The sequence below is a fragment of the Narcine bancroftii genome, chromosome 7 (genome assembly GCF_036971445.1).
Source record: "Narcine bancroftii isolate sNarBan1 chromosome 7, sNarBan1.hap1, whole genome shotgun sequence".
In the NCBI taxonomy this organism is placed as follows: domain Eukaryota; kingdom Metazoa; phylum Chordata; class Chondrichthyes; order Torpediniformes; family Narcinidae; genus Narcine; species Narcine bancroftii.
In genome coordinates, this window is record NC_091475.1 from 81,448,926 (window position 1) to 81,471,583 (window position 22,658).

The following is a 22,658-nucleotide window of genomic DNA, read 5'->3' on the forward strand; positions in this document are numbered from 1 at the left end:
GAAATAGAGTAAAAAAAAGTTGGAGAGACAATTGTCACACTGTAACGCGTCTGATTAACATGCCCGGCACTCTCTTTCCTTGTAGATTCGACTCCTAGCAACAGCAGACAAAGGGGAGAGCGGCTTTAGTCGGGTCCACTGGGAAATATTGATGCCTTTGATCTATCACTATTAAACACAGAAAGAGAGAGAAAAAAAGTCAGAACTATTAACCCGGGCCAGAACAGAGTGGGCCACGGTACTCCTAACTACACACTTCAAACTTAATAACCTGCTTCCAATGCAAGAGGATTACCTTTCACTAAAATAGACAACGACATCTTCCTTTAGCGAGACTGGAAATGACATTGAATTGAGAAACTTGCATTAGTTTCTGGTCTAAAAGTTAAAAGCCTGTGTCACACTTCTTTGGGAGCGATCGCTCTTAATCTTTTCTCTATTTCGATGCCATCGTAGTTGATTTTGGATCGCACGTTTTCAATTCATGGTGGGAAAAAACATCAGTGATTGGGTTGATAATATGAAACGGACTACAGGTGTGGATTGTTCGATCGACGAAGGCAAAATTTTGTAAACTAAATAGTTAACAACAATTTAGATTCTCGAGCAAAGTCACTAACTATATAGAAATCTTTCGTTTGACTGCTGCTCGTCTGTAGATTATGGTGATTTTAAGCTAAGTCTTTGAAGCCTTGTCTCTTTCATTTATTTTGACTGGAGCACAATGCTTCCATGTTTGAGCTGTTATTTGTGCTCGCTACAGCGGAAAGTACACGGCTACCCAAACAAAAAACGTGAGGCTGAAATACCCCTGGCACATCAGCTTTATCCTTCCTGTTTTTTTAAAAACCCTGAACTGTTCTGGTTTTCAACACATTTTACACCAGTCAAGTCTATCGACCTTGCAGCCTCCACAACCCCCCTCCCCAAAGTCCAGCGCCGAAAGTCGGGCAATGGCAGGCAAGGATTAACGCCACCTCACCTCTCCCTGCAAAACCATTCACGCAAATTCACCCCGAACGGCTGAAGAGCCGGATCAGTCTGAACAACTCTAAATGTTGGCTGGAATTGAAATTAAATCGTGTCCCGCATTTTGCTTAAATATGCCATGATTTAGATTTTTTTAAAAAGTAACTAAATTAGATGACCGATTCTAAATATTGAATTAAAACTCAAGAATTATTAAACCGAAATTCTGTCCAATTTAGTTGCTCCCTCTTTTGAAATGCAAGAAACATGCACACGTTTTATCCGTCTCATCACCTTGCAATGAAAAATTCGTCCGGTGTCAACGATTCGATAAATTTGCTTTCGTTTCATTATAATTTTGTTTGCGACATTACTAGTGGCAAGATAACTCAACGTGAAGACGGGTGAGACGAATAGTTAACGAGCCATACCTCAGTTAAAGGGGAGAATGGATCTACACCAGGTTGACTCATACGGCAGATTTCTGGTTGCGGGTTATTCCAATTTTAGAACGTGGAGACTGATAATATATGTGTTTATTTATATATGGCATAATTTGAGGGAAATAGTGATAAAAAAACTAATAAGCAGCGTTATAATCGTGACACTGTAACAATTTTTGTTTTGGTATATTTTTAAACATCTTGTTTAAAAGATGAAAACTACTGGATATCAGTGATGCGATGAATATCTTGGACTTACTGCGTGTCAATGAGCAGCTATTGTAGAAAATGTCGGGCCAATATTACTATGTATAGACCAAGTGGAACATAACGAGTCTGCCTTGTTTTGAATTGACTTAAATTATGAAATTGCACTAATAGAAATGCATCTCCACCCCCACATTATCTGTAAAACATTATTGTATCGTTGGTGTAAATCGATACGTACTTTGCATTCGTTGAAAAGTTTACAATATCCCAGAATGACACGACACACCTGACGCCGGATGCGCCGCGAAGGGGGAAACCTGATGTATTTAGATTAAAAAAAACTCGTGAATATTCAAATATTTTTAAAAAAGCACTCAATATGATTTAGAATGCGTTGATCTGGTGTAATGTACAATTCGTGTGTCAGATCGGATAAGCGCGGTATCCTCTCCAAAAGCAATAAAACCGGGTAAAATAAAACCCTTTCGTGTCAAAGTAATTTGCTGTGAATTCCATCGGACTGGTTTTTTTTACGAGAAACCAATTTGACCGAAACTGGAAGGTTTATTTTCACAAATTGCTTGGCAGAAAATGTTGCGCCCCGTCCCCCAGTTTCCCGCCGTATTCCGAAGCGATGGTTGCGAACTGAAGTTCGGATCCGCTGCTGTGGAGCTGAAATCCGCTATGTATTTCAATTCAGACATTTAATAACATCTCTTCCACGGGATGACTGCAGCATTAAAGCTGCAGGTGACGCCAACGCCTTTGAGTCAACTTCTGATTTACTGTAACGGCGTGGATTATTTACAACATCGGTTGGGAAAAAGTCGGATTTTATACGCCTGAAAATCGTTCAGTTTTGATCCCCGAACTGACAATTACTTTTTAAAGTAAACGTAATCAATAATTACATTTAATCCTCATTAGGAAATTGTTGCGAGATCAAATTATTAAGAAGATAATTGCAGGCTCAGGTCTGTGTAAGCGAAGGAGTGAAACTTTGTTTCAACCCAGGAGCGATTGTTATTTACTTTCTCCCCTTCCTTGACAAGCGAGGCAACATCTGCCAGAGGTTTGAAGGTTGAAATCTGCAGAACCGGTGTTTACTTCGCTGCATCAGCTCTTTTCCCTCTCGAGTTCCGTTGTGAAATAGCTACAGGAGGTCTCTACTGCACAAAGCGGCGTGGCCCAGTCGGACGGACGAGATCTACAATTACCAATGCATTATTTGGATTTCAAAGTCATGAATATGCAAAAATACCACGGTTAATCCTCTAATCCGTTTTGTTTCATTCATTGCCTTCAAACACAAGCGGGAAACAAAGGATGGGGGAAAAATAGAAATTAAAACACCTTCCTTCTGGTCTGGACCTCGATACTCTTTTGAAGAGCTGGAGGATAAAGTTTGGCTCCTCTACGTTTTAGGGTTTGTCACTACTTCCCAGACTAGAACTCGGTGAGGAATCAGGATTTCAATTTTCATGCCTGTAACCGATATAGATTTTTAAAAGAATAAGGGAAATTTCAAATTTCCTTTCCAATTTCGTCAAGAACGGAGTCGTTTCCCCTAATATTCACTATTAGTTGCCAGAGAGGCAACCGACATCCCACCGGCACCTTCTCTCCTCAGCCGAAAAGCCTCCCATATAATCTCGGCCCTGATGAGTTTCAGCGACGGCCGGTACCTTCATCTGCCTGGGCCCCGAGCTCTGGAATTGGCTCTCCTCTTTCCTTCTTTACGTTGGTCAATAAACCCAGGTGAAGCAAGTTTCTGGGTCACTTTCCCTCATCTTTCCCGATCTGCCCCGTCATGTTTTGTGCAACAGTCCCTTTTACACCGCATCGTGAAACCTTTCTGTGTCAACTATGACTTGTACATCTTGTTACAAATTAATGTTAGCGAGTTCTAATGTTTTTTTGGGGCGTGTTAGTATTGTTGACCAAGGCAACATTTATGGCCCAGTGGCCAACTATTTCGATTCCACACACCACTGTTCACGGCCTCATGAACTACTAAACCGAGGCCACCCACAAATTAGAGGAATAACATCTCATCTTCCATTTTGACAATCTCCAACCAGATGGCATTCATAGCTACCTCAGAATTCCTGTCTTCTCTCCCTCAGCTCCCTTCCTCCTTCTATCAGAGAGCTGCCTCTCCACTATCACTTCTCAGCATTTTGTTCCCATTTTTCCCCTGTAACTTGTATGCACCTATGACCTCTTACCCCTTAGCAGGAGCACCTCCCCTACATCTTCCTACCTCCTCTCCTTCTCCCCCCCCCCCCCCACAACCTTTTATTTAGTTTCCCCCTCCTATTTCTGCTCATACCTGCAGAAAAGTCCAGGTCCAAAATATTGGTTACCCTTTACTTCCTATGGATGTTGCAAGACCTGCTGAGTTTCTCCAGCACTTTTTGTAATGCATTTAGAGCCCACCCTTAAATGCAATTGAGAAGCTGGTGGAGACCTGATTACTTTTTCAACTGCTGTAATCCTTTCAGGGAAGCTGCTCCCATGGAATGTTGGGGAACAAATTCTAGGATGTAGATCTAATAACCATGATGGACCAACAAAATCTTTCCAAATCTGGATTGTGTGTTAGTTGTAGGAGAATGTGCAGATGGTGATGATCTCACATGACTGCAGCCTTTCTTCCAGCCAGTAAACAGCCTTATGTTCCTTGAGGTAAACATCTCCAGTGATCATTCCTGGTCCATCCTCATAGATGCATGGCCAAGAAAGAGCCCCAGTGCTTCTAGATCCCCAGAGGCCTGAGCAAATTTGGCATGTTACCCGTACCTCCCAGCAACTTCTACAGTTGCACCACTGAAAGCATCTTGCTAGGGTGCATCACTGCATGGGATGAGAACTGCTCTGCACAAGAAATGGCAGAAACTGCACAGGTTCCCCTCCATCAACTCCATCAACACTTGGAAAAACAGCCATGTACTAAAAGACCCAGCCATACTCACTTTATGCTCCTCCTGTTGGAAAGAAGATTCATGAGTGAGATCACACATCACCAGATTCAAGGACAGTTTCTTTCGTGCAGTTATCAGACTCCTAAACAAGCCTCACACTCATTAAATTATGTGGCCTTTGCTCCGTACTAATTGATCTCTCAGGAACTCTGCACTTGTGTATTGCATCTTACTTGTTATACTATTTATAGGATGTCTGGCTGGACTACTTGCAGAACATCTTGGTATGTGTGACAATAAACTTGGACACTTGTCATGGCAGCCACGGGTGAGGCAGGAAATGAATATTCAGAGTGGTACATGGCCTGCCATCAAACGGAATGGATGATGTTGATCCTTTTGAGTTTAAGCTGTACTTATCCAGGCAGGTTGAAACCAAGTGCATTTTCTAAATTTTAATATCATTTAGCATCCATGTTTCCTACAGCATTTTTTCTCATGATGAAATACTCATTTGTTGCTTCAGGACTATCTGCGGTATGTTCTTCTCTTCTGGATGAACTAAAGATCTACTTATTCATTTAGTGATTGCAGACATCGCTGACAAGTACAACATTTATTGTCCATTCCTAATTGAGGTCATAGGAATATCAGAAAATATGATCAGCATAAGGCCACTCGCGCCCCCCCCCCCCCCCCCAGACCATTAGCCTTCATGACCACAGCTGATCTGATTCTCATCTCCTCTTTTGTGCTGGTTTCCCCATTGCCTTTAATTCCCAGTTGTCTTTTTAAAAAAAGCTAAACCTCAATAATCCAACCACAGCCTTCTAGTGTAGCAAATAGCCAATGCTCTTCAATTTTAATATAACTGCCCTCCCTAATCTTGTACCTTTTGAGTCACTTTCAGGTAAGGATGCCATGTTTGGTTTCTTGAAGGATATTAGCGTGCATGATGGGCTTTTATAATATTCTGCTAGGTTCATGGTTAAAGATATTTGAATACAGATTTTATTTAATTGCTTAAAGTCAATTTGGCAGGCTAACTAAGATGTGCTTCAACTGTTAGCCCATAGAAATTGGATCAAGGTGCTATTCCTACATTTTGAAACTGGTACATTCCACATATTTATGCAAGTTGTACTTGGGGAGGAGGAGAGATTTTTCTAACATTAGTAGTATTGGATATTGGATAGAGTTACAACAGTTCATTGCATTTCCATCCCAATGTTCAGTTCTATTGGTTTCAATGGAGCCAGATTTTGGAAGTGAAATAGAACAATATCACATATTTTTGGTAGATAACAGAATATACATTTGTTCTCCTTCCACCTTTGTAATATGAAAAGAAGAATTTCTGCAGCACCTTTCACAATGCCAGGCTGTCTAAGACATATAACAGCACTTTCACAATGAAGGGCTGTCTAAGATATATAACAGCCTGTGGTCCATTTGTTGTCACTAGTGTCAGCCACTGCCTTCACACGGAGATCACATGCTTTTCAGAGCCTAATCCCTGTTAGCGGAAAAACAAATAGATTCTGTTAAAAAAAAAATAGTCGAAACAAATATCAGCCTTTGGAAACGAGCAGGAGATTCAGACTAATTGGCAAGCCTTTCCAAATATATATATATTTATATACCCTCCAACTCAGGCAGGATCCCATGAAGAGAAAAAGTGTTAACATTTTAGGTTGATCAATTTCAATCATATTTTGCCTTTGGGGCTCTTCTAAAAGCTGGCACAGATGGGCTGAATGGTCTCCTAAGCTGTGTGATTCAATGAAAAGCAAATGCACGAGCTGCAAATCTAAATACTGATTCAATTGCAAATATCAAATTGTTCTGGATGTGAAATGACTATGAAATAACTTGTGGTCTCAACACCCAACAATCTCTTATGGCTTTTATTACTCATCTGTTTTGAACTCCAATCCAATAACTTAATTGTGGTACAACTACAAGTAGTGTGATACTATTTCTGGTATATCACTGTGGTTATTAGAAATGTGTCTTGGTTTCCACATCAGTTTTATTTTATCCTGTCTGCATTGATTCCATATGACCGTTGCACAGTTCATTACCTCTTTGGGGTAACCATTGTTCACATGTGATCACATAATGAGTACACTTAGGCTGGGGAGGGGGTGGTAAATAAGGTTGGATGATCTGCCACATCATTTGAATGGGTCTTCCTGATAACAAGGAGTTTACAGCCAAGTAATGTTTCTTTGCTTATCCATGGGAGACGATGCCAACTAGTTTATGAAAATTGTCAAACTTCGATATGATGTTGCCTTTAATCTAACAGCCAGCTACCATGGTTCATGTGCAAATAAGCAGTGAATCAAGTCTTGATTCTCTGGTTTGATTTTATTTCACTACCCTATAACAAATTCCCAGAGGCACCTAGCTCGTTATGGCAACAACAACTTGTGGTATTTCAAGTTGCAAAACATTCCAAGCCATTTACAACCGATCAGGAAATGAAAACTTCCACTGAGCAACAGAAGGTGTTAGGACAGACAACCAAATACTTGAGATGGACGGAGACACACTGAAGACTGCAGATGCTGGAACCCGAGGCCAAACATAATATGCTGGAGGAATCATCTTGATGAAGAGTTTTGGCTCGCAACTGCAACCATTCCTTTTCTCCCTTTGATGCTGCTCGACTGGCCAAATTCATCCAGCAGGTTGTGTTTGGCTTGAGATAGGTGTTGGAGTTAAGTTGTGACTTGAGGAGAGAGCTGGAGAGGTTTTGGTGCAGAGTTCCAGAGCTTGGGCCTGTTGGAGGAAAGTTGATGGAAATTCAGAGCTGTGAGGTGGAGGAGAAAAGTAATTCTCGAGGTGAGATCTTGAAACCTGGGAATTTTCAAATAGAATTGTTTCTTGGACTGGCAGTCAGTGAGAAGAGGACTCAGGGGTGAAGAAGACTGGACTGCAGATAAATCAAGTAGAACTAGTTTTATAGCATGGGAACCGGCCATCATGCTGACCAGATTGTCTACCCATGACCAACAATTGAAATGGATTTATTGTGAAGGAAGGATTTAGTTTAATTATTATCAACATAATCTCAATGGTTTTTGTCCTTATTGCTAATCATTCCAACCAGCTGGCCTCCAAACAACTGGGTGACTGGTTTACTCAAATGAAAAACAGATGAGAAGGTAAGAGAAATAAATGTATATACCAATATTTTAGATGGTATTTTCAATACAAGATACACACAGTGTGGTCCTCACCTCACTTGCTAATGCAGCAGGGTTGGCAATATTAGTATAGCAGCTAGTGCAACGCTAATACAGCACCAACGACCCGGATTTGAATCTGGTGCTGTCAGGAAGGAGCTTGTACATTCTCCCTGTGTCTGCGCGGGTTTCCTTTGGGTGCTCCAGTTTCCCCCCACATTCCAAAGAAATCTACGGGGTTAGTAGGTTGATTGATCACATGTATTTGGGCAGCGCGGACTTGTTGGCCAGAAGGTCTTGTTACTGTGCTGCATCTCTATATTTAAAAATATTGTAATTAAAAATGTGAAGCCAGGACACTGCCTCCTCATCTTTCTGTAGACAAAGAATTTCTAGAGGAATTCAGCAGGTCAGACAAGATCCACGCGTAGAAAAAGCCAACATTTCGAGTCGAAATCCTTTATCAAGACGAAGATGGAAAAGGTGGAATTACATATATCCTAGTCTTTCTGTTCATTTTAAAAAAATTGATAGTTCCTTGGTGGTGTGTGGTTCATGGGCTCAGGCATCTCCAACACCCCACCCACTTTTCGATTCACCTGTAAGAATGTGGACCTGATCTTGCTGATATGAAGCAGAACAAGAACACACTCAACACAAATATTTCTGACACGGTTGCCTGGGAAGAAAGCCACAGTAGGAAATATAATATTCCTACCCCTAATGCAAAGGGCATGAGACCAATTTTAACACCACTATGATTTCCTTTGACTGGGATCATGTAGTTTAGTGCAAAACGAAACCCTGGTACACTACTACTTTGTAACTCTCACTGGACCAATTAACTGAGCTATTAAGAAAGATACATTTCTGAAGATAAGAAACACTAAATGTTATAGGCTTTTGCCAAAGATAAACCTGTCAAATATGCAAAGGGTTCTCAGGAGTCATCAAGCACTCCCTTTAGCCACACCCCTCTGTGTTTTATTAAGCTAAAGACAGTCAACATTCCCTGTATGTTCCTACATTCCCTGTATGTCCCCAAAGATTAATAAATTATTGTAGTCGGTTTTAATTTAAATTAAACGATTTATTTAATTGGGAAAATTCTCTCTGTTGTGAAGATAATGTTGTCAAAGATTGTGATATAAGACTATAAAACAATCAAGATATTGGCAAGGGAAGCCCTAGGCAGGAATTAACCGAATAAAACAAATGTTGCCTGTGTGTCCTGTTGCGACAAATGAAAATATTATGCAAAAACATACAATGTAGATTTTATTAGGTCCATGGGGTTATTCTGGTTTCATCTTACTTTTGGAGATTTAGAATGCGCACATTTAATATGAATACATTCATGTTTTGTGCTCAATCTAGTTAATCTACTGATCGAGGTTAAAAGCTATTTAAATCAAAATATCATAAACTACCAAGTATAGATCTGATTTCAATATTGAATTAAGATACTGATTCACACATGAACTTTTGATGCATTTATTAATTCATGATCTCCATTAAGGCGTTTGACAAGTGAATACTTATTAGGGTAAAGTACAAGAGTCCTGTAAAACAGTTATATGTAACATTAAGTCAATAGGTTAGTGGAATGCAATAAATAATGTGGCTCCGGTTGGGGTCAGGCAGCGTTATTATAGTAGGCTTGTGTATACATTGTATGTGACAGTGAGAGATGAAATTCATTTATTGTGCCTTTGGAAGCATGCACTTTAATTTCACATAACGAGTCTCTTCTGTCACAACCACAATTATACACAAATTGTGGGTTGTCGTTTGAATAGGGCCTGAATCACATGCTTTTGCAGTTTATGAACTGGATTGAGGATACATATGTTGCTATTAAGTGATGGCTAAAGCCCTGCAAGGTTAATCAAAATTCCTTACTCAGCTAGTAAAATGGGATGAGACCATTCAGCCCCTCGAGCCAGTTCCATCATGCAATTAGCTTGAGGCTCCTATCATAACTCGATCTCCACACCTTGGTTCTGCAATCACCAAAAGCTCATCAATCTCACCTTTGAAATTTTCCTTTGTGGAAGAGAGGCCTGATTGTCGTCAGGGTTTCCATACATCACTCTTAACAGCCTGCTTCTTGCGACACTGACTTCTTCCTTTTTCTGAGACTTCTCCCCACCAGGATGAAATAAAGTCATCTCCCTTATTTCCTATCAAATCCAACAATCGTGTAGAACACCTTGGTTGGACCAGCCCTACCTTTGTCTTATACACTCCATGAGGCAGAAACCTGATCTTTGTATTTAACCCATTGAATGCTGGAGTCACTCCTGGTGGGTTGTGAAGCATTATTTCCAAGACAAGAAATTAGCAGCAAGAATTGAGATCCCTTTTGCTTGACAAATATCACAGATCTCAAAAGGCACACTATTCAACTCCTATAAAATTAAACCACTTTAAAAGGGAATATTATGTTTAAAACAAATGTAACACTAAGAGAACCTGTATATGCAATAGTTTAGAAATCTTATGTCGGGACAGTTGACCAAAATTTATAAATAAACCTACAATTAATACAAAATATCAAAACAGGTACATAAATGTTTTTCAAAGACGTACAGAGTTAGTAGAGTAATTGGTCGCCTGGCTGTATTTGGGCAGCGTGGGCTGGAAGGGCCTATTATCAAGCTGTATCTCTACATATAAATATAAAATCCTTCCAAAGCTATTTATGGCAGCTGAAGAGCTTTTTTGGTCACTGCAGCCACATTAGAAAGCAGGCGGTCAGTTTGCACACAGGAAGTCCTGCACCATGCTCTCTAAAAATGTTCGGAGCTCTTGCTGACTCAAAACATCGAAGAAGAATCCTCTGCCCACCTTCGAAATGGTGGCCAGAGTTCTTGAATGTTCGAGAAGGTACATGGAGTCTTGGCTTAAGTCCTCCAAGGAATTGGTGGGTTTTTTTTGTTGTTGTATGTCAGCAAGTATGCCTCCAATGTCAAATCAAATCACCCATCTATTTGAGGAAAGCTGGATAATTTGGCTCTTCTGATCAAATGGTTATTTGTATTTTGCTGAGTACATCATCTATTCTTCATCATCAATTTGCAGTACAGAGTAGTAAAGAGTGTTGGACAGTACTATTTGGACTTTCAATGCAACACTGAATGCAGGAGTGATTCTAGACCCATATTAAAGTCTTGATGCAGGGTCTCGATCGAAACCTCAATCATCCCTCTGCCTCCACAAATGCCGCCTCACCCACTGACTTCATCCATCCGCTGGTTTTTGCTCCATATTAGGAGCTTGATTTACAGAAATAGATGTTCTGATTGCTTGACTAAAGTAATCCTGCTAAGACATGCACATCAAATCAGTGGCATTGTCTGATGTTCTTATTTCAGGTGATGATTTTAAGCCAACGTGCAACAAAATGGTGTTTTCAGTTGCCTTAAGTAAAAGCATAATCATACCGCTTCAGAAGAAAGGTTTACATTTATGTGGAACCTTTCACTTCCTTTTACCAAAGTGCTTTGAAGCCAATGAAGCACTTTTGAAAAGTAGCCATTGTGTACGAAATGTAGCAGCCAATTAGCATAGAGCAAGTTTCCACAAAGAGCTAAGGAATACTAAGCAGAAGCTTTTTGTGACGTTGCTTCAGGGATAATTATTGACCCCCATATGGAACTCTGCAAAATAGTGCCACAGATATTTCTCCATCTGCCTGAGGAGGTAGGTAGACCATATTTATCGTCTCTTCTAATCCTCTGGAAATACCAAATTGGAGTGTGAGCCTGATACACAAAATGCTGAAGGAACACATGACGGAACTGCATGACCTGCTGAGTTTCTCCAGCACTTTTGTGTATTGCACTAGACCCCAGCATCTGCAGACTTTCTTGGTTAACTGGAGTATCAGGCTCGATTTTTATGCTCAAGTCTAAGGAATGGGACAAGAACCCACAATCTTCGAACTCAAAGTCAGCTATACCTGATACAAAGAGGTGAAGTAAAACCTCCGGAAGCATAAGGCACAAAATGAGATTGTCCAACTGAATTATCATTCCGCAATTCAATGAGAAATACATAAACATTTAAACAGATACTTCAATTATTGCCTTTTTTAATCAACCAGAACCAATCAAATAAGAGCAAAAAATCATGGGAAAAATGAGGAAGCCACTTGCTCCCTGGAGCATGTTCTGCTGTTCAATAAAATGATGCTGATTCTGCGCTTCAAATCTACTTGCACACTCGATTCCCTTATCCTCTATGTGCAGAAGTTGATCCAATTACACCACAATTGAACAGCCAGATTTTTTAATCGCTCTCTAGAATTATAGAACAAAAATTTCTCATCTTAGATAGACCTAATAAAACAATGCTGCCCTCGGTTAATCAAAATAGCCTTTCAGAATCTATCCTGTCAATAATTTTAAAAAATCACCTTTTTTTAAAGATAATACACAAAAATGTTACAATTAAAAATCAATATCCATTAACATGACAGAATAATTAGCATTTATTTGAAAATATTTTTGGGAATATTAACAGCATATTGAAAAATTTCTGTGTATAGAGGTAAATATGGCCAATGTGTTGACCTTGAAGTAGGATCAAATATATTTCTTAAGAATATCTATTTTCTTTAACATCTTAAGTTTTCAACATAGAAGTGAATTTTAATTCCAGTGCATTGAAAAGGTGTCCCTTTGTATCACTTAAGGATGGATCACTTCTGTACTATGTGACAATGTGTGATTATTATCTATCCAGTTAATATCGGAGGGAGACCATGTAATTAAATAGCTTTTCATCCCAAAGTGTTTAGCAGCTGACACATCTGGTCAGAAGTAATATTTTAAATATGAACTAACAAATGTCCACAGAAGTTCTGCTGTACTCTGCTTTTAATTGCTTCATCTGAAAATTTACTGAGGCTTTGCCTATTTGAATGATCCTAACTATACAATATGAGGTGACTGGAATTTAGTTACAGGCTAGGTAAGTGTGCTAGGTCTAGACAATCTCAAATGACAGCGTCTGAAAGATTAAACAGGATTTATTTTTCAGTTACAATGGCATGGATCTTAATGTGTTAAATTTTAATGTATTGCAGTGAGCTCCATAATGTTTCTTACAAAACAATTAGGTTCGCTCCCTATTTTTTTTTGCCTCTCCCCGCTGTTTGCTTCTGTCTACTGTTTCTACCTGCAATCTATGCTGCAAACTCACTTCTTTGAGCTTTCACCTTTCCTTGATGGCCTTAGCCATTGTGACAATGTTCTGTGCTTGTTTCAGAGACGGCATGTCGATCATGCTTCCATGTAAAGTGAAGGCTCCCTAGAACAAAAAAACAAAAGTTACATCATTCTTTTTCACTGAGGTTCCACTTTCCAACAGACTAATACAACTGTATCAATTTGAAGACAGAAAATGCTAACACTAAAATATCATCATCTTCATTCAGAGAATGAAGTTAAATATTTTCAAAATAAGTTTCTTCATAGAAACATACATTGAAGATTAGCATCTTCCTGTGCTAGATCGAGGAGAGAAACTCTGTATAATAGTTAATTTCAAGTACTTCACAATTAACAATTGTTGGAATGCACTCAATGCGACAAAAGGCGTCGTTTAATGCTCTATAGATTTCATACATTTCCTAATATGGATAATTTAAGTAAAAATTACACAATCATTTATCACTTTAATTTTGCAAGGATTTCATTTTATACTGTATCTGTTTAGCAGCAAAGAATCTATCACTTTTAATTTGCAAGGATTTCATCTTATAGAACTTTGTTCAGCAGTAAAGATTGGTTACACTTCCACATTTCTGATTAATTATTGCTGCAACTTAATTATGACGTTTGTATGACAAAGATTTGATGCTTAAAATATTCTGTTGGGATGGATAGTGTGGATTATAGCATATTAAACAGTTCCTATGCAATTGTTCATAGGATATGAGCATAAGGATTGTGGAAGATAATTAACTGACAACACTAAGATTACCCCAATTCTTCCTCCAGGCTATGTTTAATCTGAGCATCACTGGGCCAAAGCCACCAGCAGACTGAAGACCACCAATGAAACATATATACAATAACCCACAGCGCAAGAAGTAATAATGCAATTCAATGATGCAACAAATTGGCAAAGCAATCCAACATCACTAATTTATTTTCATTTGCCATACTAATGGGCTTCAAAATGTTCTAATCCCATTTGAAGAATTTTGCAGTCATACAGTGATTTAATATTCTCCATATTTGGTTACAACATCAGCACATGTTCAATTTAGCCATGAATTAAAAATTGTCCAAATAACCAATATGTGCAAATTAAAAAAAAATCACCTTTCCCAGTTTTTGATGCTCTTCAAAAGCCTCAATTAATTCCCAAGCCCACTTCACTCTCTCGACACTTGGAGAAAAGGCTTCCTGCACAATTGGAATCTGATTAGGGTGGATCACTTGTTTACCTGGACAGAGACATCACACGTTAGCATATATCATTCTGCTAAGAGCTCACAAAGACAAGGTTTCAAAAATAATCAACAGATTTATGAATTGTGAAGTTTTGCTTAAGTTTCTTTATGAAGCTTTGGCTGATCCAGCTGCGGTATTTGTGACATCAATCAACCTCTGCAAGGGAAATGTTTACACAAAAAATATATTTTCACAGGTTGATCTTCCTTCAACTGATCTGCCCTGCTAACTGTAGAATTATTGAATAAATGTTCAAGAAGAAAGCTGCAATTTTAATCATGACTGATATTATTACCATAATCTTGAGTGCAATATTTACATTTGAATATTATTAGAACTTAATAATTATGTAAAATATTTGGATCAATCATTTCACATGTTATTCATTTGATGTGGGAACTTTCTACTCTTCCACAGAGCTTTGGTCAATGGGAACTCTTTATTTTAGTTTAAATAATGAGATGAGACTTTTATTTTAATTGCAAGAGCCAATATCCATATGTTCTGTGTTGAACTCAAACCTGCAGTGATAAGTTATTAAGTTTTGTATCAATATAAACATTAAATATAATTAAAGCACATTGACCACTAAATTGATTCCACACTTCTAATATACCCATAAGATAAATAATGACCACATGCATATTCAAGGGATACCTTCAGACAGAACTGGATTAATATGGATTAATATGCCATGAGATTTTTTTTTTCTTATTTTGAATTTTAAATTGCAAGCAGACAGCACTCTAAACTATACATCACAGCTGTTAAGCTTAAGAATATCAAAGATAAGAAGTGCTTGATTATTTGTGAGATATTTATACTATAAAATATTGGTTATGCATGCAACATCATTGGGATCCCAGGGTTAATTTAGATAAAATTCAGTTTGTTTTATTTTATATGCACTTCCATAAATGATATTTATTATTAGATAAAATTTTATGCATCACTTAAAATGTGTTTTTAAAATTTATTTATATCATGCACTTTACATTTTATATGTACTTTGAAATGCAAAATTGCTCTAGTTTTATAAAAATGAATATGTACTTTTTATATATAGTAACATTAAAAAATTATTAACATTAAAGCACATATAAATAAATGTTAACACTGTTTAATAAATATAATTGTTCAAGTGTCACAGAATAAAATTTGTTTGTTATATAGTTTATGAAGGATGTTATGTCCAGATGATATGTGTATAATTTATGGTTCTTGCCTGCTTAGCTTGCAGAGTGGAGTCAAATATTCAATATTCAAATTGGCAATATCAAGCATTGATATTGGCTTGACTTGACCAGCCAGACTTCTATCTATTAGCCAGGAGGAAGAATGGCAGCAGTGATCTTCCAACTCCAGACCCAATAAGAAAAAGTAAACCAGAAATAGCTGGCAGGATGAATTGTGACCAGGATCATTGAGCACTTACTACTTGCTACTGTGTGACACTGTCACTGGAAGTCCAGCAACTTACTCATGTTTTGGGTTACGCTGTTATCCCAGTATGCGAGGAAGTGCATTGCTTGAGTCAAAAGTCGGAGTATGGTGAATTTATCATTATGTGCGAGTAGGGGTGAGAATAATGTTTAAAAAGGACATAAATTAGTTGAATCGTCAAAGTATATGCAAATGCTGGTGAAAGTCTTAAACCTCAGTATTCTGTGGCTGCTAATACTTCTCCCAAATAATCATTGTAATTGTCTTTGTTAGTTTCTATCAACTAATTCCTCGTTTATCATTTTTCTTAATTGGATAACCTTAAATAAGCAGAGAGTTAAATCTGCAATTTTACTGAAGAATCACTTTCTTCTATGAACATAACAGTTCTTTAAACCTCTGCAAGAAAAGGTTGTTATGAAAGAAAATGTTAGTAATATATTACAATTGCTCACTGATTTAAAACATTACTAATATTCCTCCTTCAATGCAAAAGTAAAATAACACTGAATGATTAGATTAGTTCCTGTAAATTTTCAAAAATTATTTGATGCAACGGCAAGAATACCTGCAAATTTCTCTACAAAATAGAAACTCGTGTGAGAAAAAAAGAACTTTAAAGTGTGTGATTATACTCTAAGTGAATTACAAATAATCTCTGAGGGCTAAAATACTGCACATAATTGGTCTGATAATTGTTTTTTTTTCTGGAAAAACTTCCAATGCACAACCTCATATTTATTAAAATAAAAAAAGAGAAAAACATTCATTTATCACAGAATTATAGGTTTAGGTAGCCAACAGTTTGTTACAGTGTGATGAACTACAAAACCTCCCAAATCACAATTCATAATAAAATATCAAATCAAATTCATAGAAATTTTGTTTAAAAAAAAGAAAATTATGTTATTTTTAGTGAAGCGAGGTTAATCATTTCAGTGTTGGTTTGTAAAAAATGTACGTGTTCATTCTGAACTAAAAGCATGAATCAGAAAAGATTGCCCCATGGTTATTTTCATAACCATGAAAATATATAATTGTTCAACCCTCTGAGATGTCCCATTATAAAACAATGTTGTCAAATCCATTGTACAAAATCAACATCACGATGTGGAATTAATTTGGTGTCCAGGGTAAAAATGGCAAAATATATATGGTTATGTGGTGCTACGCCTTTAGGCAGGCGAACCGGCCCCGCTTGTCATGCACGTGGCAGGGCAGCCAGCCAAAATGGCGCTGTCGGGGTTTTCCTCCCGACCTCAGCACCGGGCTCAGAAGCCCGCGTTTGGGGACCCACGTGACGCCCTGGTGACGTCGGGGCCCCCCCAGCTCGGTTCTCAGCCAGGTCCGGGCTGAGAGTATAAGACTAGCCAGGCAGCCTGCAATAAATCAGTTTTTGCTCACTGAACTCAACCCGTCTGGTTATGCGATCCTTCAGTTAGCAGTGTGTAGCTGCCGCTACACTTAGTTATCTTATGGCTTTTTTTCTCTTTGTGAGGCTGCTTCTGTGGTTCTATATTCCATTTTCCAAACTAAGATGTCTGATGTCATAAGCAAGAATAATTTAAAACCCTTATACTATTGGCACAGAAATATAGTGGATGAATTGCATGGTTTTTAAAGAGAGAATTTAATATACTTTATAAAACTGTTCAAATTTTATTTCAAACACTTTCCTCTTCTACAAATAAGCAGTTCTACCTAAAAACAAAAAGAATTAAAAAGGAGTAAACTAAAACTTGCAGATTTCCCAGTATGTATGATTTAGACGAGAAACACCCTTGATATGAGACTCTTTTTTTTTGAGATTGGAAATTTTTTAAAACTACAATCTAAAAAAGATACAGAAGTTGTCATTGGGCAGATGTATCAGGCCAAATTTTTTTTTTAACCTCTTCCCAAATACTGAAATGAAGAGCTAATTCCAAAAGAAAGTAATTGTGATCTCCCAATTCAGATATCAGAAGAATACATCGACTGAAAATTTCTGCCACAGAATATCCTTTAATTTAGTGGACAAATACAAAGATTGCAGATGCAGAAATCTTGAGCAAACAATGAGTTGCTTGTCAGTGAGTTGGACAGCATCTATGTGTTGAAATGGCCAGTCAATGTTTCAAGCTGAAGCCCTGTATCAATAAAATAACCCAATCCGAAACATTGATTGACCATTTCTATCTGTGGATGCTCTCTGAGTTGCTGAGTTCCTTCTGCAATTCTTCTTTTGCTCTTTTAACTTTATGGTTGAAAATTTATTTTTTCCATACTATTTATGGATGAGAATTTATCAAATATCTGTCAATATTACTGCCCTGGAGGCTATTTCCCATTTTTTTTAGGAATATAGTGGTCGCTAACAATATTTAAAAGAACATGTCACAAAGGATGGACACCATAGCAAGTATCATTAGGGAACTGTGCTTCTGTATAACACTGTGATAAAATCTGCTGTATTATGCTGGAGTCTAACAAAATCATTTATTTTGCTTGATATTCAGCTGAATTTTGATTGGCCTATTTGAGATGATTTGTAATAATATAAGCATATGCATCAAAATTTATACCTTAGTAATGAATGTTAACAATTATGGAGGAGATTTAAACATTTTTACTACCACTCTGGTATGACTTCTCATAAACTGTCCATTAATTACCCCAAAATACATCAAAATTACTATAAAATATTTTGGCACTATGTTTGCAACACACACAAATAAAGTTTACTTTCCATCCACTGATAGGACTTCTGCGGTTAATGAAGGTGGGGGTGAACTGTCTGATCATTGAGGAATCATACCAGTGAACCCCATCAGGGCACCCTCTCTCGATTGCTTGCTTAGGCCTTTCTCATCTTTGTAGTCAATGTAAACCAGATCGATGGCTTGCAGGCCAAAAGCCTTTGCTGTTACAACAACCTTCTGCCTTGCATATATAAGCTCCTGAGCATCTTCAGTTCGTGTAGCACCTGAAATAGTTAAGAGAAGTAGTTAAAGCACAAGCAGAAGAATATAAATGGGAAAAATGTCTTGAAATAACATGCCAAATAAAACAATTTTAAAATAATAGATTCAAAACAAACCACACTGAAAGATGCAAAATTCTTTGGATAAAACCTTGTGAAAATATTTCTCATGAAAATTAATCCCATACTTTCATTTTTGTCTGCTAATAGAAACAGTTAACAATTCACAATTTAAACAATTCAAACAAAATCTAATTCAATTAAAATCTACACTGAAATTTGTAAAATCCAAAAGTGGAATAGAAGAAGGAACATGAAATTATTTTATGAAAATATTTTTTACATTTGCAATGAACTGCAGTCATCAGGAACAAAACTTAGAAGGTGGATAAAAATTTAGTGTGAATTGGTTTTATTGCAGTGATTCATGAATAAGGTTACAAATGTTATTATTTTGTCTAAGGAGTCAAAGCGCAGGAATGTTCTCAAAGATAATAAAATAAAATAAAAACGGATCACAACAGAATGGAAGGTACCAACATTCTTCGTCTTACCTACACTGGCACAGAAATCATCTGATCCAAATATTACTCCATCAAGTTGGAAACCGGCAGGTGCTCCCAGATGTTGTGCTTCTTCACATATATCCTTCAAGAAAAGAAAAAATATCAATGGAATATTCCTTTCCAAATGAGTTTTAAACACATCAATAATATTAACAGTATAACATATGGAATTATCAAATTAATGATGAAGTGAAGATTTGAAAGCATTCTATTTGGAAATGTTTTTCATTTGGGGTTAGGGAAAAAAAGTTAATTTTGAAAGAATGTTTACTTTTAAAAGAATTAGTGGCAGCTATATTTTCTGAGTGAACTCCCGTACATCTTATTTAACGTGCCTCTATCCACATTTTTTATTTGGTTCCCATGCCTCAAGAAGTGCTTAATTACTCTCTTTTGAAAATCACATATTTCTGATCCCGCAATGGAATAATTTCACTAGATCTTAAGGACCAATAGGATTTTCATCATTCTTATTTTGTGTTAGAAGCCTGTATACAACATTTTGCTCACATTTTACTATGAATAATTTTCAAAATGTTCTTCAGTCAGTTAATATTAAAATAATATCTATTATTACAAGTGATAATTTTAAAACTTACAATTTCTTTTGAGTATTTGATGCCTGTTGTCAATAAAGTTAAGTATTTGTCTGAATTTTTGTAGCTCGAACTTAACATTTCAAAAGGCCATAAACTACATTTAAATATCATAATGCCTTGGTGTTTATAAACTGAAACAACAGTAATATCACTGTATCGTTCAAAACTGCTCACTTTTCTGCTTTAAAGCACTTTATTTTATTTGAGTAAAATGCTTACCTTGAAATGCAGCAATCCTACTGCTGTCTCCACAAAAGTGATTAAATTCATTGGCTTCTCGGCTGTCCGACCCTTCGAGTGTTTTGCAAATCTATCTGTAAACTGGAGAGGAAGAAAGACAGATGGAAATATTGTTTTATTTTGCTTGGTGAAAAAGGAACTTGAGCTTTTGGAAGATTCAACTTGTTTGCAATATTTTGGATTCTACAAGGATGCAATAAGATTTTTCTATTTTCCTTTAATAATAACTGTAAATATGCTTTTCAAGTGTGTTACTTTGATACTACAAAATAGAAGCTTTTTCAAGTAAAATTTAATTTGAAAAATGTTTTAATCTCACACAACATTCATATTTGTCAATTTTCATCCAAAACAGGAATAACAGTGCAATAATTTTTACTTTTTTAATGCACTGGTATGCTAATGTTAAAATGTACACGAACAAAAATGCATTTTAATTAACAATTTTGCAATTTTCCTGGATAATAAGGTTTATGTACATTTTCACTTGGCAAAGGTTGTATTAGCCTGTTCTATTCATCGAGTAGTTCTGAGTTAAACTTAAATTAGTATGCATTTATGACACAAAGTCAAATAATTCAGAATTCGGAATGATAATGAGTAAATCCTTTTGTCATTTTATTATGCCGGTGGTGTAGTTTCTAAGTGAAGAATTGGCCATTCAGACCAGCTGGTCTTATTTTCAGCCTTTAAGCAATATGATTTTCCTAACACTTTTGAGATTTACTGGGGGTGTCTTAAAGAAAGCAAGTTTCTTTCTTTGAACACCAAAGACATGGAAAAATTGTCTCCAATTCACCGGATTGTCAGTGGGGAAGCTGAAATTCCAAAATCTATCATCTGGAAACATACAAAAGCTCTTGCGCACTACTTTTTTTCCCCTTTCAGAGGCAGGATTAGAGTATAAAAGGTACTATGTTTAAGCTGTAATCATCCAGTTCCGCAACTGATAAAAGTACCTCAGGTAAAGCAAACCCGTTTCAATGAAGACAAAAAGCAGGCATCATAAAATTTAAAGAATATTCATTTGTTAAAGGATTTCAAATAAAAAAGGGGAATTTTAATCATCTCCCCATTCAATCTCAGTTGGGTAAATCATATCTAAGAGATTTGCATAAATATAAACCATCAAAGCCTTTTCATCTTCAAAGGGGGGTTTGGGACCATATAAGCTTTGTACTGTAATCATCACAGGTCACAACCCTGCAGGAGTAGGCTGCTATGGCAACATAAAAACTAATGCCACCAGCTTAACATAATATTCTGCTGCATAGAAAAGTGCAGTGGCAGAAATATTTTTTTATGAACGGCTAATTTATATCATAGCACATGAATTTTGCCTTCAGCTGTCCAACAGCATAATTCTCCCATTAATTACATATTGTGGATTTAATTAATTTGGGATTTACAATTATTTTTAACAAAACCATTATAGCAGTTAATGTTACACAGGTTCCCAAACTCCCCTCACCACACTAACATTTCCCCCTGATGCTGACCAGTTATTTGCTTGCATAAATCCTATATCCAAACTATAAATTATATATGGTGCAAAAAATTGCCCAATAAACAAGTTCTAATTATTTTTTTTCTTTATTTCAAAGGGACGATTGAAAGTTTCCGGTCTAGCTCAGTGTTCACTGCCCCAATGTAATAGAACGAGAAATTGGGAAGGAGAACAAGTAAAGCTCAGTCAATTCCAAAGCACACCCAATACTATGTTGGCAAGAATGCACACTGTTCAGGATTTGCGGAGGAATTGTTTTGCAACAAAAGAGGCACCGTTACGCTTGTTATAGTCCAATAAGCCATGCCAGTCAAACAAGTACCCATAGCCAGGACAAAGCAAAGCAAGAGATTCCTGCACAATAGACAACAAGTAACTCCATCTTTTCGTTACAAATCGGCCTCCAGGTTTATTCTTAATATAATTTTTATTTTAAATGGGAAAAATAAACACCAAAGGGATTTGGTTGTGCCTACAATCCGTGAGAATGAAAATGGGTGTGCTCAAATCAGGAATCTCTGTGAGAATTCGGAAATTAAGCTGAGGTCAGTCAAACAAAGTTATCTACCAGCTCCTTATATTGTGAACTCAACAGTGGAGGGGTGGGGGTAATGTTAACGGAGGAGATTGGGGGAAGGGGCATTTAATTACTGTCACTGTCCTTGGGCAACCAAACTTCATTTTTTTTGCAGCTGCTGAACATATGGATTTAAAATTTTAAAATTTAAATTTTATTTACCACGCACTAGAAGTCAATTCGAGCCATTGAGACCCGCGCCGCCCAATTAACCTACAACCCTGTTCGTTTATTGGAGGGTGGGAGGAAACCGGAGCACCCGGGAAAAACCCACGCAGATCACAGGGAGTACGTACAAACTCCTTACAGACAGCAGTGGATTCGAACTCGGGTTGCTGCCACTGTAATAGCGTGGCACTGTTATTTCTGTTGCAAAATTTTTTTAAAAAGATAAAAGCATTCCTCTTCTGAGTCCGAGTTTAGTGGGTGAATTTATTTACATTTTCACTGTGAAACTAGCTGCAGTAAACACTTCAAAATGAAATACTTACTTGCTGGCTATAAAAATCATAGTTAAAGATGCTTCTTAAAAGTTTTATAAATAGGCCTGGTTCAAT

The 22,658-nt window shown here is 37.1% G+C and overlaps 1 protein-coding gene and 1 long non-coding RNA gene across 8 annotated transcripts in view; one reads left to right on the top strand and one right to left on the bottom strand.

The window, feature by feature from the left end:
• The window catches only part of LOC138739071 (uncharacterized), a 39,455-nt gene extending 24,995 nt beyond the window's left edge, over positions 1-14,460 (top strand). The window contains exon 3 of one of the 2 annotated variants that reach the window (XR_011341980.1): positions 13,749-14,460. This is a non-coding gene — a long non-coding RNA (uncharacterized lncRNA). Of the gene's footprint in view, positions 1-85; positions 602-13,748 lie in introns of those variants that run through there. The other variant, XR_011341982.1, reaches the window with a different exon arrangement.
• The window catches only part of clybl (citrate lyase beta like), a 198,671-nt gene continuing 182,576 nt past the window's right edge, over positions 6,564-22,658 (bottom strand). For 5 of the 6 annotated variants that reach the window (XM_069890510.1, XM_069890506.1, XM_069890509.1 and 2 more), the window contains 6 exons: positions 19,997-20,098; positions 19,167-19,260; positions 18,448-18,615; positions 14,076-14,200; positions 12,949-13,056; positions 11,820-12,044 (listed from right to left, as the gene is read on the bottom strand). In XM_069890510.1, the coding sequence (XP_069746611.1) occupies positions 12,961-13,056; positions 14,076-14,200; positions 18,448-18,615; positions 19,167-19,260; positions 19,997-20,098 (585 nt within the window). In that variant the 3' untranslated portion in view covers positions 11,820-12,044; positions 12,949-12,960. Of the gene's footprint in view, positions 7,334-11,819; positions 12,045-12,948; positions 13,057-14,075; positions 14,201-18,447; positions 18,616-19,166; positions 19,261-19,996; positions 20,099-22,658 lie in introns of those variants that run through there. The other variant, XM_069890507.1, reaches the window with a different exon arrangement.